The sequence below is a fragment of the Marmota marmota genome, unplaced genomic scaffold (genome assembly GCF_001458135.2).
Source record: "Marmota marmota marmota unplaced genomic scaffold, marMar, whole genome shotgun sequence".
Classification (NCBI taxonomy): Eukaryota; Metazoa; Chordata; class Mammalia; order Rodentia; family Sciuridae; genus Marmota; species Marmota marmota.
The window spans coordinates 41,575,492-41,594,406 of record NW_026000016.1 but is presented as its reverse complement, the minus strand read 5'-3'; the positions used below and the strand labels follow the sequence as shown (position 1 = coordinate 41,594,406).

Sequence of the window (18,915 nt, the reverse complement as noted above, 5' to 3'; positions counted from 1 at the left end):
ATGCTTAAATAATCAAATTAAATATCCATTATTTCTGATGTCCATGTGGCTTTGCATTAAATTAGAGATACAAACAAAACTTTATATAATTATAATGCAAACAAAAATAAGCACCAATGATTTCTTCTTAAAATCACAGTGCTGTAGGGTGGGTTTGGAGGTCATTCAAGGTACCCAGTGGTCTTCAAATACTAATAACCTATAGTAATCCTAAAGACTAACTCTAAGAAAATTTTATTATATTCTGTACAGAGGTGCTTGAAATTTTGTGTTTCATTACAGGTGTGTAGGTCCTTTAATAGCTAGGATAATTTGGACAGACAGTTGAAAACTTGTTACATTACCATTAAAGAGATAAATGTCAAATGATTAATTAGTAAATCTTTAGTCATCTAAGATAGCTATCTGTAGTTATTCAGACCTGTAAAGTTGTTTTGAGGGAATGACAAGATGTTTTGGTTTAATCCTCGCTCTGTCACTTAACTTCTAGGATTTTAATCATACAATTTTCAAATAGAGATAACAGGTACCTTACAGATGTATTGTAAGATTCAGAGATTATAGATAACACAATTACAAGTATTTGATCCTCAATAAATGAAGATGTTGCTGTGATTATTTAGGGAAAGACTCTGTGTTTTTGAGAGTGGTCTTCTCCCTCTTACCTAGAAAACAAGCAATCAGGTACATGCCACATGAGGAAAAGAAAAAAAATCAAAATCTGTTAAAAAATTTGTTTACTATTCTGAGCATTTTATAAGTGGAAAAATGTCTAACAGTTCTTTTTGTTTCTTTCTAGGCTCAAGAATGCCTTAAGATTTGATTCTTAATTTTCAGCAGTAAACTATTTCAGGAATAAAAAGAAATTTACCTATATCAATTACAAGATAAATTAGAATCCCATTTACCAGATTAAGCACTTGTAACTCATTGTCAAGGTTGTTTAATGAATAATTGGAAAACTAATGAAATGGAGCTGCCCTTGAGAGATGGAGCTAATCACATAAACCTGATTAGATGTGACTAATCGGTTACATACGTATGGCTTGATATAAAAACTGAAAGAACATCAAAGCTGATGCTTTCTTTGAGCTAAAGTATCCAGTCAACGTTGTTCCTTGTGTCTACACACATTTAGTGGGCAGAATCCCTGGGACATCCAAGTCTGAGCCTGGAAATCAGGAGATATCTGTTGGCTTGTTGCTGTACATTCATTGATGCTTGTCCATAAATTTCTTCAAGGTAAGTATACTTGGTGCTTGATGCAGCCTATTGTGAATTTTTTTTTTTTGTATTAGGGATTGAACCCAGGGGTACTTAACTATTAAGCCACATCCCCAGCCCATTTTTTATATTTTATTTAGAGACAGGGTCTCATTGATTTACTTAGGACCTTGCTAATTTGCTGAGGCTGGCTTTGATCTCAATCCTCCTTCGACAGCCTCCAGAGTCGCTGGGATTACAGGTGTGTGCCACTGCACCTGTCCCTATTGTGAATCTTCAGTTTGATTATCAATCTGTAAGACCTTATAGATTGTTACATGTATATTATTTATCACAGCACTACATGCAGTTGAAAATGATCTCTATTTCCATTCTAGAGATGAGATAACATCTCCAGAAATTAAGTAAAATGGTTCAAAACCACACTGCTTAAGATTAAAATACACATTCTCATTTCTTACATATTTTAAACTAATTTCTTTTTAATAAGTATAGATTTTTAACATCTTAACAACAGCAAATATTTCCTGTGACTTAAATGTTGTTAGAACATCTATATTATTTTATAATAAATTTATTTCAATAGAAATATTTTGAACTGGTTATTAAAGATACTTTGCCTGCTTTTCAAAAATATCAAACCTATAGCAATATTTAGAAAAAACATTGTAATACCTTGTAAGCTGATCCAAAATCAATTACTACTAAATTTCTAGAATATTTCCCTTCAGAATTTTTCTTTCATTGTCCATAACATTTTTTTATACCACAAATTCCATAACGACATCCTGGTGTGATTTATTTCTTCACTTAGCTATTTGAGGGACACATGTGAAGTTTTTTCCTATCCCCAGTTTCTCTAGTATTTTAATCTTTATTTATTTATTTTAATTATATATATATGAATGACAGCAAAATGCATTTTGATTCATTGTACACAATTGCAGCACAACTCCTTTATTTCTCTGGTTGTACATGATGTACCATCACACCCTATGTGCAGTCTTACATGTATCTAGGGTAATGATATCCATCTCATTCCACCATCTTTCCTGACCCATGTACCCACCCCACGCTCCCTCCTCTTGCCCATCCAACTTCCTCCATTTTTCTCATGCCACCCCCCTCCCCGTTTTGAATCAGCATCCAGAGGTTTGAACTAGTGAAGTTTTGAACTAGTGTTTGTTGACATTATTTTCCCCTTCCTTGCTCACTAGAGTACATTTGACTTTGTTGAATCATTTTCCCCATTCCTTTTCTAACCTATATGAAAACTTGCTTTGCTCCTGGTCTGTTATTACACAGAATCAAGCTAATGAGAAGGAAATAAAGAGAATTTGGGAATCTAGGACATAGGAATTATGTAAGAAAGGGCAGAAATTTATTTCTAAGCGGGATTTAAAGAACCTATGAGGACTTCATAAGACAGAATCTGTAAGGAACTGAGAGTCTAGACTTCAGGAAATAGTGAAAGATACTGAGAACATAAAAATGGAGAAAGAGTAGTTGTAAAACATATTCTGTGAATTATATTCTGGATTTTTGTGTGTTTCTTAAATGACCTTAGAAAATATTTGATTGCCTTACTTTGCTCTTGATTATTGGATTGTGTTTATTTCTTTAAAAGCAACTCTGGTTATTGAAACATAAAACAACACAATTTGTTTCAAATATTTTTCTTAGTCTAAGTATGCTGTGTTAGTCAAGTTTCTGCTGCTATTAAAAAAAAAAAAATACCTGCAAGAAATCAACTTAGAGGGAAGAAAGGTTTATTTTGGCTCATGGATTCAGAGAATTCCCTCCCTAGTTGTTTTGCCCTGTTGCTTTGGGTAGGATGACACATCATGGAAGGAAATATGTGGTGGAAGAGGCCTATTCACCTCAAGGAAGATAGGAAACCAAGAGACAGGATCCCCTTCAAGGAAATGCCCGCAATGACCTAACTTCCACCAACTTGTCCCCCTTTTAAAGGTCCCAACACTTCCCAATAGCCTCAAGGCTGGGGGAACAAGCCATTAACATATAGACTTTTGAGGGGAAAGACAGTCAGCATCTCATTGGAGGGTTCTTCTGCCCAGAGGAATCCAGGCTACCCAAAATAGCCACTCTAAATCTTAATATCTCAAATAATTAAATAATAAAACACAATCACTCAGAAATATTTTACAAAAGCAAAGCCCCTGATAGATCTAGTCCACATGGGTTCTTGAACTAGACAAAGACAAAATGGCTCTGGTGGTTTATTTAAGGGGGTACACCAAAGGCAGGGATAGGTTTCATAGGTAGAGTCTTGCTTTGTGATGGCTTGCAGTCAGCAGATTGATTGACATCTTAGCAGGTCATACCCATCTCAGGTGCTGTGTGGGATCACAGACAGAGTGAGAGGGAAGGCACATTTGTGTCCCACAGCCCAATGAGCAATGCCAGACCAGTCCTGTCATACACTCAAATGCACATACCTCACACACACAGCCCATAGAGGGCTCATGACAATGAACCTTTGAAGGACACTTATCCAAACCATCCCATATGCAAATGTAATTGATATCCTCAAGATTATTTGTATTTAGTCACTATTACACATAATGTTATGGCTGCCTTTGCTTGATAATCTTTGGACTCATTTTAAACTATTTGCCTGGAGGTCAGTGGGTATTAACATTCATATTTAAGCCTTTTGATCTATAAGATTACTGTAAGATTATGTCATAGTACTTCTCTAGATTTTTTTGTGTAGCCTGTTCCAATCCTAATAATATTATATAGGATGGGCTTAGTGAAAGTTTCCAAAAGAGTGAGGACTCAATTCTCTATCTCCTAATTGGGTTTCTTCTTTAAACTTTAGAGGAAGTATCTCCAACTGCCTGCTGGACATCTTTTCCTGACTGTCCTATTGATATTTCAAAATAATCTGTTTCAATTTATAAGGATTCATCCTACATTTTTTACATTACTTTAAATAATGCCATACCATTGTTTAAGATGCATAAACTAAAAACCTGGAAATTATCCTTAACTATATTCCCTTTCCTTCTCATCCATTTCTCATCAAACACTAAGTTGATTTCCATTCTAAGTTCACTCCTATATCTTCCTCCTCACTGAGAATACATTGTTTGAGGTTCCCATTATTTCCTACTAGGTCTCTCTACCAGCAGCCTTGCCCCTCTTTAATCCATCTTCTGTATGACCAAGTTTGAGCATGTCAGTGTTTCTATTTAAAGGTCCATCCATGACTTTCCCTTCCCCATAGTGGCATTTCCCAATATACGTACAGAGAGCAAATTAAAACATGTCAGGGCCACAGGAGCCACCAAGTGGTCACCTCTGGTTGTCAATAGAACTGACTGCATGAGCAAGTACGGTGTGCATATGTTATCCTTTCATGGTCATGATGTGAAAAGATTCAGGAAATGCCAAGAAGATTATTATAACTCATTAGAGTTTTTAAAGCCATTCTTGTATGGATGCTGCCCCTACCACCTCATCTCACATTACCCCTCACTATTACATTTTTCTCTAAGTGGGTTCCAAATGCACTATGCTCGCCCCTGTTATTCCCCTCTTCTTCCCTCATAACATTCTTGGCCATGCTTTGATAATTAATACTCCATCAACTCTTAACCTATGAATTAATATCTCTTAATATCTGTTCTGTAAGTGATATTCATCAAAATCATGAGACTTGTTGTCTAAAAAATTGAGGCTGGGCATGGTAGCTCATGCCTGTAATCCCAGCAGCTTAGGAGGCTGAGGCAGGATGATCGCAAGTTCAAAGTCAGCTGCAGCAATGGCAAAGCACTAAGCAATTCAGTGAGACCCTGTACCTAAATAAAATAAAAAATAGGATTGGGGATGTGGCTCAGTGGTTGAGTGCCCCTAAATTTAATCCCCAGGACCTCCCTCCCAAAATGATTCCCAGGTCCCACACAAGAGCAATTAAATAATAAAATGATTATCCAATCTGGAGTTGGAGCCTAGAAATCCATCATTTAAATTTATGTGTTTATGTTACACATTAAATTTTGCAAATCATTAACAAAACATATTTTTGTAACAATCTGTAACCAAAGCCATTTCAGTTTGCATGATTACCTATTAGAGTAAAGAGTGCCTTAGAGGGGCTAGAGTCTGGCATGTGTGAGGCCCTGGGTTTGATCCTCAGCACTGCATATAAATAAATAAATAAACAAAAGATCCATTGACAACTAAAAAAATATTTTTAAAAAAAGTGCCTTGGAACAATGTGCTTATTAGTATGTATGTTTGTTATGCTATCTGGAATTTTAAAAGCCAGTGTATCCCTAAAGCTTTTGGGTCTTTGAAATTCTATCATCAACAATCAAAAATTTCCTTTGAGGGTATACAGTATGTTGATACTTGAAAGCACACCTGTAGCTCATGGAGCTGGTGATGGAATACATGATAAATAATCTTTAATGCCTTTCTTATAGTTTAATTAATAGAACTTTATTTATGGGTGGAACCTATTTTCAAACTTGATCATCTTCCCATTACATCTCTCTCTCTCTTATGTTTTTCTGACTTAATATTTTTAATTATAAACATAAGCACCAATTATATTTACATTAATGCTTCACTTTACAAAACAAAAATTTGGTATATAGGCTGGAGATATAGCTCAGTTGGTACAATCCCCAGCATCACCAAAAATGAAAGAAAGAAAAATTGGTATAGAACTCTCATGCTGTATCTATTAAAAGTCTATTTAATTAAATGAGACCAATGTTTGAAATAATCCGATTTATCAAGGTTTAGAAGGGTTTTATGAATACTGAAATTAGTCATTCAAAATCCTGATTGTATAATATGACTGTGTAAAAATTACCCATTTTGAACAAAAAGTATAGGTAATCAACAATTTGTTGGTTTGTTCTCTTGAAACCTTACATTCCTCTGCAAAATGGAAAGAGTACTATCTTCATTATAAGCTGATAAATTGTGTAAAACCATTCAGTGTAATGTTTGACCCACAATGTTGCCAATAGAGAAGGGGGTAACAGCATTTGGTTATATCTCACAGCCAAAGGAAGCATGAAATCTTAAAAAAATCAAATGAATATAGTATCTCCAAACACAAGGAACAGGAGAATAAAAGGACAGGTGGCAGTAGATTACACTCACTGTTGCAATACAGTCTCTCATAATGGACACAATTGCACCCCTTCTTGATCTTCCAACCTAGGGATGCATCAAGTTCGTGCAAGCATGATCTTAGATCTATAGCTATTTTGAAGTTCAAGCAGTTCCAATAGCTCATCTGCTACCTTCAGTAACTGAGCAAATAAATTACAGAACACATACATTGCCTTTTTTCAATTTATATATATATATATATATAATATATATAATATAAATTATATATATATAAATTATATATAATATATATAATTTATATATATATATATATATGGGTTGTATAAAAAAGGCCAAGAAATGGAAGAAATTACCTATAATGAAGTTAATGAAAAAAATAGAATCTCTCTTTATTTCTGTCATTATTAATTTTGTAGCAAAATCAATCTTTTAAAATTACTTCAAGAGAACATGGAGAAAAACAATCAGTACCACAATGAGCAGGATAAAGAGGCTTCTCTTAAGGTTCTTAGTCCATAAAATGTTAAATAGATTCTCAGAGTGTTTGATGAAATTTCTGATATCTAAAATATAAAATTGTGCATTTTGACTTCTGCTTCCTCATCCAGTCTCTGGTAGAGTATAAATCATAATTGAAACTAGATTGGAGAGAAGTAAGAATTTCTAATCTACAAACGATTTGCTAATTCCCCAAATCTGAGTTGACCTTCACCTCGAAGAATAACTGACTGTATTGGGGCTAATGGTTTCAAAGCACAGTTGATTATATTTCCTTTCACAAGCATCTCTTCCTGTCATCAAACTAGTTTTATGTTTTGCAATAAAATTTCTACCTCTATATCTGAAAAGAATAAATGTGATTTGTCTCATAGATAACAATGTGTGAAGAGTTTCACACATACATCCTCCCCACTAGAGTGGAGAATGTGATCTTTAAATAGTCAGTACCTTTCCTTTAAATTGTCCTACACATAACTGCTTAATAAATAGTTGCTGAAATAAAATATTTGTCAATGTCCTTCTAATTTCTAATCTGTACCTTTATTTATTTGTTTGTTTGTTTGTTTGTTTGTTTCTGGTGCCCAGAATTTATTTATTTATTTATTTGATGCTAGGAATTAAACCCAAAAGTGCTTTACCACTCAGCTATATGCCCAGCTATATCTATCTATTTATTTACTTAGAGACAGCATCTTGCTAAATTTCTGAGGCTGGACTTGAACTTGTGATCCTCCTGCATTAGCCTCCTGAGTCACTGGGATTATAGATGTGTGCCAACACACCGAGCTCTAATATACATATTTAATGCTTCTTTAAATGAACTTGCTTAGAAACTGACCCCTAAAAGTTTGAAATAAGAGGAAAGATGGAGTAGACAATATTATTTGTTCCAAATATTTCCTACCTTACTTCATCCCTAGTCCAGTGACATCAGGCTGAGCCACATGACCTGTTTTGGTTAATGAAGTGTAAGGCAAAGTGACCCATACCACAGCTGAGCTGAAGACTTCAAAGCCATAAAACTCTTCTGCTGTTCTTCTTCTCTTTTCTTCAGCCATGAACACAACATTCTCTAAAACCGGATAGTCCCATCATCTGTCCCACAATGAATGTCTTAGTCTGTTCCAGCTGCTGAAGTAAACTATCACAGACTGTGAGGCTTATAAACAAGAGAAATTTCTTTTTCACAGTTCTGGAGGTTGGGAATTCCTAAACCAATAGTGGAGGCAGAATTTGTATTTGGTGCCTGAAGAAGACCCACTTCCTACCAGCCAGACGTCTTCTTGCTGTGTCTTCACATGGTGAAAGGGGCAAGGAATCTCTTGGAGGTCCCTTTTATAAGCCTATTAATTCCATTCACAAGGGACTTGCCTTCAAGACCTAATCGCCTGCAAAGTCTCCACCTCATAATATCATTATACAAGGAATTAAGATTTCAACATATGAATTTGGGGGAAAAGGACACAAACAATCTATAGAAATGATGATGACAAATAAGGTAGTATTATAGCCAACCTGTACCCAGTATGTGATGAAGACATAAACCTTGTTTTAACATGAGAAGTTGCAGAAATTTGCTTGTTGTACTGAGACCTAGTGAAAGCTGTTCATCAGTGTGTATAATTAACTGCTTTGAATAATTATGAAATCATAAAATGTAGACCTTGAAGGAAACTTTGTAATTATATAATCTAACCCCTTCATTTTATGAGTGACCTAGAGAGTTAAAAGGATCCATTTATGGATGCACAACTAATGGGGGGACAGAGCCAAAATTTGAATTTACTGACCCTCCTTATTCAAAAATGGATGCTAGATATAAATATTTGTTCTTCAACTACATTAAAGGAATGGATAACAGATAACTAAAATTATTTAAACATATGTGAAATCATACAGATGCATTATTTGTATGAAAACATTATTGCTATAACCCACAGTTCATTTTTGCAGTGGTGATGCTTGATTTGCTAAGAGCTAATTTCATTTTCTGTCTTTGAAAGCTGCCAATTTGAGACCATCTGACCAGACGTGATTACTTGTATAGAGCTGGTCTCTGGGCAAAGCAAACTGAACTGTGCTGAGATTAAACTATAAACAGCCTCATTAGCCCCTAGTTCTCACTAATTTTCCTAAAGTATACTTATTTAAAAGTTTCAAAGAATTTTGGATTTAGAGAAAAGAATCATCCATCTGGGAATTATCAGGACAATAATGTGGAGAACCAAAAAGATTACACAACAAGGTTAATCCAGGTTACATATCAGCAATCCCTGCCACTGCAGAATTTAGTTGTAAGAGAGGGATACCAGTTGAAATTTTTGACATTTTTAATTTGGAGAAGTACAAAGATGGAATAGATACCTGGTTATCTAGGAGTCATTTTTTCTTCCTAAAAAACTTCCTCAAAGTCCTGATTCGTAGTGTTTGTGATCACTTCCACTATGGCTGATTTTAAACTGACAAAGCTTCAATAACTAACTTGCAAAATTCCTGAGTTTATCTTCTAGCTTTTGTGAGCTGATGTGAGACTTAGAATCTGACCAACCTATGTTTAAGTCTCCGTTATATTACCTTATAGCTAGGTTTTGAGTATATCCCTTAAGCTATCTATTGCCTCAAGTGTCTTAATGGGCTTTATAGTAGCTACTGTGAAGGATTATAGAAAATATTAAAGAACTGATAGCAAAACCACTGAAACCTCCCTAGTGATTCTATTTCTCTCAAACCATTCTGGTTTTGTTAGACACTTTGCAGTATTTCATACACTATAAGCATACTCCTGCCCCAGGGCCTTGGCTCTTGCTATTGTTGCTGACAAAATATCATTCACTGAGATACTGCTATGGCTTACACGTTTTCTGTCTCATCCTTTGCTTTTCTCTCCAACACCTATCACTGGCTCACAATTATATATTTTACTTATTTACTTGGATATTGTCTAAACCACTAAAATGTAAATTTCACTATATCAGAGATTGAGATCTTTTGTTCAATACTTTTCACAGCCTAGAACAATGTCAGACATGTAAACTTATAGCCCAATAAATACTTGTTGAATGTCAGTCAATGAAGAAACGATTGAATAAACAGTAAGCTTTGATTAATTAATTATACTACTTTGAGGCTAAAGACAATGAACCAGGTCCCCGTGTTCTCCCTCTAGAACCAATAAAATTTCTACTCCAGTCAAACCTTCAGCCCTAAATAGCCATGCTCATTCCTACCACTATGTCTTTTCTCATGTTGTGCCCCACATGGTTGTTAAATTAAGTACCTGCCTTGAGTTTTCTTTTAATGGGACTTTTCTGAGGAAAAAAAAAAGAAAACTAGAAAATATATGATAATCCACTTAACACATTGTTGTGAAACTTTAGAGAAGTCACTACTTTTGATTAAATAAGGAAGGAAACTTCAGAAGATTGTAAAGACCACTGGCAGTAGCAACATAGGGTCTGCTACTAAATGCCTGAGCACCACCTTCTTCACTGGCACAGAAAAAATAGAAAAATAAAATATAATGTTATATTAATAAACACAACATAGAATAGGTAATTTAGAGTCGGTACTTTGAATGAGAGATATGATAATCTAGTTCTCCACGTAAGGGTGGTACAATTTGGGAGAAAAGGTATGTTTAAGTATTGGACACTCATTTATGGAATTGAGTTAAGCTTCTTGTCCCATGAAAATAGGAAAATACATTAATACACAATTCTAGTGCCACTGTATATGAGTCAGACTCTAAATGAATAGGGTAAATTCATGTCAAAAATTTCTATGCACTTAATGAAAAGTAGAAGGTCAAACTTAGACGAGGTTGGCACAGTATAAAGAAGGGGGTTACAGATGTGTGAATAGGATTTTGTTTGTAAATAGGGTTTTTGTAGATACAACCAGGTTAGGACGAAATCATTAGAGTGTACCCTAATCTAACAGAATGCTCTCCTGATAAAAAGAGGAGAAGAGACAGAGAGGGAACACCAGGCAGGGACAGAGAAAGAAATTGGTGTGATGAGCTGCAAGCCACCGAGACCAAGGACTGAAGGTCACTGCCAGAGCTTGTGGGAGATGAGTTAGGGTCCAACTAGAGACTCAGAGGGAGCAAGGTCCTACTACCACGATGATTTCAGACTTCTAGTCTCCAGAACTATCAGAGAAAAAACTTCAGTTGTTTTAGGCCACTGAGTTGGTAATATGTTGTTACAGCAGCCCTTGAATCTAACTACCCCCAAACTGGAAGCAACCAAGATGTCTCTCAATCAGTGAGCGGATAAACAAAGTGTGGTGCGTCTCCACAATGGATCAGTGATTGAAAAATAACTCCCAACAATTTAAATAACAAAAATTAATTAACATTGGATTACAACCTTGGAGTATAAAATAAATATCAATAAGCCTTTACTGATATAAATTAACACTTGAATAAATTAATAAATGGAATAGTGTTAAATCCCTCATGCAAAGAATTCCAAATAATTTGGGTAGGTACTCTGCCCTCCAGGAGGGGGAGGATAACTCCTGATGTGGGCTACACATAGTGATTTCCTTCATAAGAGCACAGTATGAAAAGGGGAAAAAAACACAATGGTTTTTACAGTAGAGAAACACTACTCCAAGGTGGTTAAGGTCACATCAGCAGGAACATATCATGTTGATTATATGTATCACTGGTACAACATAACAACAATGACACTGTGATCATTGTCTCAATAGCCCATAACTTCAGTCTCATGATAATAACACGATATTAATTTCAATAATGGGGAAAACTATAAAATATCTGGCCAGTACTCCTCAAAACTGCCATATCGTCAACATCAAGGAAAACTTGAGAAACTGTCACAGTCAAGAGAAGTCTATTATATATAACAACCAATAGCAAAGTGGCATTCTGAATGGGATACTGGAGCAGGGAAATAGCATTTGGTAAAAGCTAAGGAAGTATGAGCAAACTATGGATTTTAGTTAATAATAATATTTAATATTGGTTCCTTGGTCATAACAAATCTACCACACTAATGTAAGATGTCAATAGTAGGGGAATAAGGGATCCCTCCCTACTACTGTCTTAACTTTTATATAACTCTAGGACTATTCTAAAGGGTATTGAAAAAAGTAAATGATGCAAAAGTTAAAAAAATACTTTAAAATGTTGTTAGGATGGAAGATTCTTACAAAAAATGCTATAAAAATTTCATCATTAATTGATTTATTAAATAACTCTTCCTTAAGTAACTTGGTTTATGTCTTAACAAGACACTCATGGTTCTTACAGCCATGTCCTGTGCTCTCACAGGTAAGCATAAATAAATTAATACAAAAACAATGTTTCTGAATTTTGATACATACCATAGAAGAAAACTTCAAAGTGTAGTCTAAGTATAGACAGTGAATACTTGATGTGGATAGAGAATGATGGAAAAAGAAAAAAGAAACCCTCTCATTTTCATCTGTTGAAAGAATAAAAGTGGGTTCCTTGGAGATTTCCTAACAAATGAGCAATGAAATTTAAAATAGAACTAGAAGCTCCAACTTTTCTTGTACATTTAAATTTCACAAATTGCTATAATATGACCATGAATTTATGGTAATTTTTGAAAATCACTAAAGATGAAAGAAGTATGCAATTCTCCAGAAAAATCTGGTTTGCCTAAGATAAGTGTATAGAAAGATAAACTAAAATTAATTCCTGCTGTGTGATGCAGGAAACAAGTAGAGACTATTATACTGTAAGCTGATAATTATTTTTACTTATGAAGAAGCAAAGATACATTTTTCCAGCACTAATAATTATGTAGGCACTTTATAACCTGTCGCAGTATGAATATTAACTTGCATAGTGAATAGCAAAGTTTTAAATTTTCCTATTACTCCCTGATAAATAACATCTACCATTTCTGATATATTGAAGAAATTCAATTATTTCTGGATAATGGCATTAAGATTAGATAAATAAGCCATAGTTTATCTTTAAAGATCCTGTTTGTTTTTTAAAGGCAAGTGTTCTATTCAAATTGAATTACTTAGTAATTTCCAATGGATTTTAGAAGATTATCCAAATTCTTTGAAGTCATTCACGTAGCTCTAATAATAGTTTTGTCAAACCACATTTCATTCACCTGCCATGATCATGCTTTGAATATAAATGAAAATAATTACTGTTAAATTAGTCTAGATGTGGCAATTACATTGAAAATATTCAATTTATCCCCCAAGTTGTAATAGACTAATGAAAGGTAGCTATAAATTACTTTTCTAATTTATGGTTGCTTTAATATGGTAGTTTTCTTTTAAACCTGTCACAACAGATTCATATCAAGGTTCCAAACAGAGTTGATTATGAAGTGCTCTCATTGTTTTTTTAACAGTCCCAAAATAACGGGTCAGAGGAGTCTCACACTAATAAAAATCTATCTTAACATATCAAAAGCAAAAAAGAATAGCTCCACTTTAATTATTAAAATTCAACTGATTCCATGCATTAGAACCAATTTTGCAAAATTGTTCTACACACGTAAGAACAATCAGGAAGAGAGAAAGAGCAAATTTGTTACAACTCCAAGAAAGAGGATTGTCTACCTGCTCAGGAATAAGAAATGAATGCCACTTGGTGAATTTATCTCTAATACTCCTTGAGTTTCATGCTCTTAACTGGACATTAAGTCTGTAAGGCACTGCACAAACCACATAAACTCCATCCACCTCATAGAAGAGCAAGGCACAACTTAAAAAAAAAATACTCTTTAAAGCTACAGATGACTTCTCTTAAATTTAAGGGAATTTCTTTCCTTCCTCCTCCTCCTTTTTTTTTTTTTTTTAAGAATTTCAGATCTTGTAATTTCCTGTAGAGTGACAAAGTGAAAAGATTTTTGGATTTTTTCAAATGAAAGACAGGAAAGAAAGTTTAAATGTAATAGAATTGGACTTTCTTCAAGGTGCAAAAGAAAAAGCTATTATTAATTTCTACTAATAGGACATTCACTGATATTTCCTGTGTGCTTATGATGTTCTGACCAGAGTGCTAAAGCCCTTATGCATTATCACTGCATGTAAATAAGTGTTGTGTTAGCACAGTGCATTTTGAGTAGAAAGGCGATATCATCATACCTTGCCAGAAAATAGATGAATACAGCAAAACTCTGTTTAAAAATTGAACAAAATGAAGCTTCAGATTAACTTGGTTAAACTAATAGAAGATTATATTGGAAAATAAATCAAGGAATTACTTAAGAGCCAGGCCTGTAGGCTCAAATCCCAGTTCCACCATTCACTAGTAGTATGGCCCTGGGCAAGTTAATAAACCTCTATGTGCCTCAGTTTCCTCAGCTATAAAATGTAATTAATAGTAAATTCTACTTGAAATGATGGTTAAGCATATAGGTTGAAATAACACTCAAAATTTTCATGTCTATTATTTTTCTCTTAAAAAACCACTTTGAAAGAGAGATATGTTTAAGATGAACTATTCTGGTGATTCCTTGCATCATAAGGTAGTGAGCTATCAGTTTATTTACATAATTTATTGTATTTATTTATTCTATAATTCAATAAATATTGTATTGTTATATTTATTGTATAATTCAGACCTTCTAACCACTACATTTGAAACAGAGAGAATGTTAAAATTATAGGCTCCAAGAATCCACTGTAGACACACAAAATACCTGTGGCTGAACTTGAGAGGTTGCATCCCAGCTCCCTGATGAGTGCTAAAGTGTGAGATAACCTGGTATAGTGATTTGAGTTCTGGTTTTCAATTCAGTAAAATGCAGATGATTATAGTCATATCTATCCTATAGAGTTGTTGTGCTAATTGAGTGAAATATAACAGACATAAAATGTCTAATGTAATGTTGGCCATTTTTACAATTAGATGTTAATTTATTTACATGGTTGGAATATAAGATTTATGTTGAGTAGCATGTCATAGCATGAGTAAGAAAACTGGAACCAGGTTGCTGGAAGTTTTAAAGTCAAGTTTTAAAAAACAGCAGATTTATAAAAGCTAAACCAAGTGTTTTGAGTAGAAAGGCAATATCATCATACCTTGCCAGAAAATAGATTAATACAGTAAAACTCTGACTTTAAAAATTGAACGAAAGAAGCTTCAGATTAACTTTGTTAAACTCACATAAGGTTATATTGGAAAATAAATCAAGGAATTACAAAATCTTTATTTAGAATCCATCAATAAAATAACTTCTGTCCATGCAAAAAAAGAAAATGGAAATGATGTGTACATAATTATCTGTTCTTAGTTATGCCGCCAAAAACAATTTATGCTGTAAAGGTTACATATTCAGCTCCCTAAAAGCAAACTGCAGCAGATCCTAGGAATTTTAATATATATTGCTTTGAAATGACAATGTTCTCTGCTTCTTAAATGTCATAATATTATTTCATCTTACATTTTATGTGTCTTTTCTTTTTCTACCCTTTCACCTCCCACTTTTCTACCCTTTCATCTCCACATACCTCATCTTCCCAACTTTCTACTGCATGGGGCACACTTCAAATTTCAGGGAGGGTGATTAACTGTTTAAATAACAACTCTTTAATGAATACACATCCTAACACATCCCTGCATGGGTGTATGCCTGGGTTACAATTGGGTATTTTACTATTCGTGTTTAAAGTTGGGACTTGTTTTTCTGTACTTGTCTTCAGCTACCTAGCTATAGCATCTACTTCTGTCTTTCCCAGTCTCTGATATATGTTCAGCTGTTAACTGTACAAGTAACAATCTCACTGGTGTGTCCACAGAACGTGACCCAGATTACACAGCACTGTGCATTAATGCCAAGTCGTCTTGTTCAACAGCAGCTGCTCTATGCGTCTCCTTATTGATATTCAGATTCAACAGACACAAATCACACGGGCCCTTTGACAAGCACACACTCTTCTTGCCTTCATTTTAAACGTGTTCAATAGCTACTCCCCTTCATAAGCACACAGCTGAGGCCATTTGGTCTCCTCTGGTTTTTCATACTGCCATGCATTTGACAAGGTTATCCCAGAAACATTGTTCTTGTTTCTATTTGGTGAAGTTTTTGGAAAATAATATCTTCATTTATAAAATAGAAGCACATAACAATAGATGCCCATTTCTCTGGCAAAGAGACATTTTGAACCATTATCCTCTGGGAAACATCGAGACCATCCCTTTGATTATGAGAGCAAATGTTGGAATACAGAGTTTCTTTAAAAGTGAGAATGTGGGAATAAAATGCAACATAACTTATAAATAACTTTCTGAAAGGATATCAATTATAAACTACCAATAATCTATTTTGTAAAACTGTAAACAAAACAAAATATCTTCTTTTCTATGTGACCATTTAATTCTCCTGATCATGGCTAAAGGGTTATAAAAACATTTTCTGAATCTACTGGAAATCACAAAATTGACTCTTCACATTGACTGATATCACTGATTTATTCAAAACAGGACACTTGCTGACACCAAGAAGAAATAAATATTTCCTTTTCTGCATTGTATTTTGTAGAACAACACAACACTATGAACTATTTTCAAGAAATATAATAAGCTAGGAAGAAGTCAGAAAAAGTGGAAAAAAGTTCAATAAATGGGAATAGCTTACTCTTTATGTAGATGAACAGTGAGAAACTGAGGTAGAAGATGAGAAGGTGGTTATTTTTCTTAAGCGCCATGGTTTTATTTAGAGAACATTCTCTGACGCCTTGCTGGTGTTCTGGTCCCAGTCCAGCTCCTGACCCTTGTCTGGCTCAGAAAGGAGCAAGTGCCCCAGAGATCCTGGGTGCCATCTCCGTCCCACCCCTCTTACACAGCTCCTTTGCAGACTTAGATTCAAAAAGCAGTTGTGCTTCTTAGCATCTCACTTACACAGGAGGAAGGGGTAATTTTTGAAACCTGGAGCAGAATTTTTTTCAGGCTGGACTGGATTCATTTCCCCCTCAGGCCTTTTCTACCAGTTTTCTTCTGTTAATGCTGCCTTCTCAAAAGGGCCTCTATTAAAAGATTAGTCTCTTCACTCACCCTTAATAAGGGAGATAATTTCTGATGACAGTCCTGGCACATAATTGTTATGATTTGGCAACTTTTAAAGAAACTCCCTATATTCCCATATATTTATGTTCATCTTCAAAACACAATTCATGTACAAGTAAATTTTTCTGTTCTTAAACCCTTCTCTTACACTTCAGTCAGACTTCTGTTTTTGATAAGGTAGGACAAGATAGAAGAAAAATTAAGCTGTCATAAAATGGATAGAGCTTTGAGTAGTTTTTCTCCATAAACCCAATGCCCGTTTTATGCCCTTCTCATGAATTATATCATCTGGAACTTCTTGATTCTTTTTTTTTTTAACTATAAATCAGAGCAAATATTTGCTTCTTTGAAATACCTTTAGCTCATTCTTTCCTTCATATTCCATCGTTCAAGTCCTCAAAATCATGTTATTCTTGGATACTTCATGAAAATGAGTGTTTGTAAGAATCAGAATGCCTTATTCTCTGATGGGGGGTTAGTGCTGGCATATGGCCTTTTCATATTAATAAACGGATCTGGGCTGGGGTTGTGGCTCAGCGGTAGAGCATGCGCCTAGCTTGTGCAAGTTCCTGGGTTCAAACCTCAGCACCACATATAAGTATATAAATAAAATAAAGGTATTGTGTCCAACAACAACTAAAAAATAAAGATTTTTTAAAAACTGATCAGGTGGCTTAAAACACAATTTGTATGTCTGATTTTGTATAAATATCTATAGTTCTGCTGGATGTTTAACTATTTAACATTTATTTTGAAGTCTTCATATTTTTGTCCCATGTATCTAAGTGAAGCATAATATTTTGATAGCCAGCATATTTTTCAGCAATCATATTCTCCGCACTACTTCCTAAGGATTTTACTTTCTAAAGGAGGATATGCCCTTTAAAATTATTCATTTTAGCTCATTGTGATGACACACACCTATAGGCTGAGGTGGGAGGGTCACTTGAGCCCATGACTTTGAGAACAGCCAGGGCAACATAATGAGACTCATTTATAAAACAAAGCAAAATAAAATATAAATAAATAAGTAAAAATAAGTAAATAAGTAAAAAGTAAAAGTAAATAAGTAAAAATAAGTAAAAAGAATTGAGAACAAGTATTATTTTTGAAGATTTTCCTTCTTATCATGCAAATCATTTAATTTGGAAAATTTGACTCAAAATAATTTCAGATTACAGAAATAATACTTGTGTGTGTGTGTGTGTGTGTGAGAGAGAGAGAGAGAGAGAGAGAGAGAGAGAGATTTGGAGATGGGACCTCACTATGTTGCCCAGAATGGGGCTCAAACTTGCAAACTCTCTATCCCCCCTCATCAGGCTCCCAAGTAGCTGGTATTATAAGCATGCACCACCATGCCAGGATTTACAGAGATATTATTAATCCAGTACTCTGTATTTTGCCAGATGGAGAATTGAGATGCAGAGTAATTATTCTGTGTTCCCAGAGTTATTTGCTGATGTGTTGGCAGTGTTAGTACAGTCTTCTCGTGGATTTCTGGAACATTATTTCTTCAATAAACCTAGTGTATTCCCTTTTCATCTTTATATTTGTGTATCCCTTCATGCCTTTTGCAAGAATCTCATTCTGGGAAGCTCACATACTAGACCAACTTGATCTTCTCTCTGTCTTAAAAAGACCTCCACCATTTAAATGGATAGAGTTTGAGAAAATAATGCTAAGTGAAGTTAGTCAATCCCAAAAAACCAAATGCCGAACGTTTTCTCTGATATAAGGAAGCTGATTCATAGTGGGGTTAGGAGGGGGAGCATGGGAAGATTAGATAGGGCAAAGTGGTGGGAGGGGAAGGGAGTGGGCACGGGGGTAGAAAAGACGGTGGAATGAGATGGACCTCATTACCCCAAATGCATGTATGAACACATGAATGGTGTGAATATACTTTGTATACAACCAGAGATGTGAAAAAATTGTGCTCTATAAGTGTAATATTAATTGTAATGCATTCTGCTGTCATACATAACAAATTAGAATAAAAAAATAAAAAACATCTCCACCATAGAGCTGAAGTCTAAGGAATT

At 34.6% G+C, this 18,915-nt stretch overlaps 1 protein-coding gene across 1 annotated transcript in view; it reads right to left on the bottom strand.

Moving 5' to 3' along the window:
* The window catches only part of Crb1 (crumbs cell polarity complex component 1), a 193,429-nt gene extending 176,593 nt beyond the window's left edge, over positions 1-16,836 (bottom strand). The window contains exon 1 of the mRNA XM_015483387.2: positions 16,449-16,836. Within this exon, the coding sequence (XP_015338873.1) occupies positions 16,449-16,518 (70 nt within the window). The 5' untranslated portion in view covers positions 16,519-16,836. The remainder of the gene's footprint in view (positions 1-16,448) is intronic.
* Between the last annotated feature and the right edge of the window lie 2,079 nt (positions 16,837-18,915).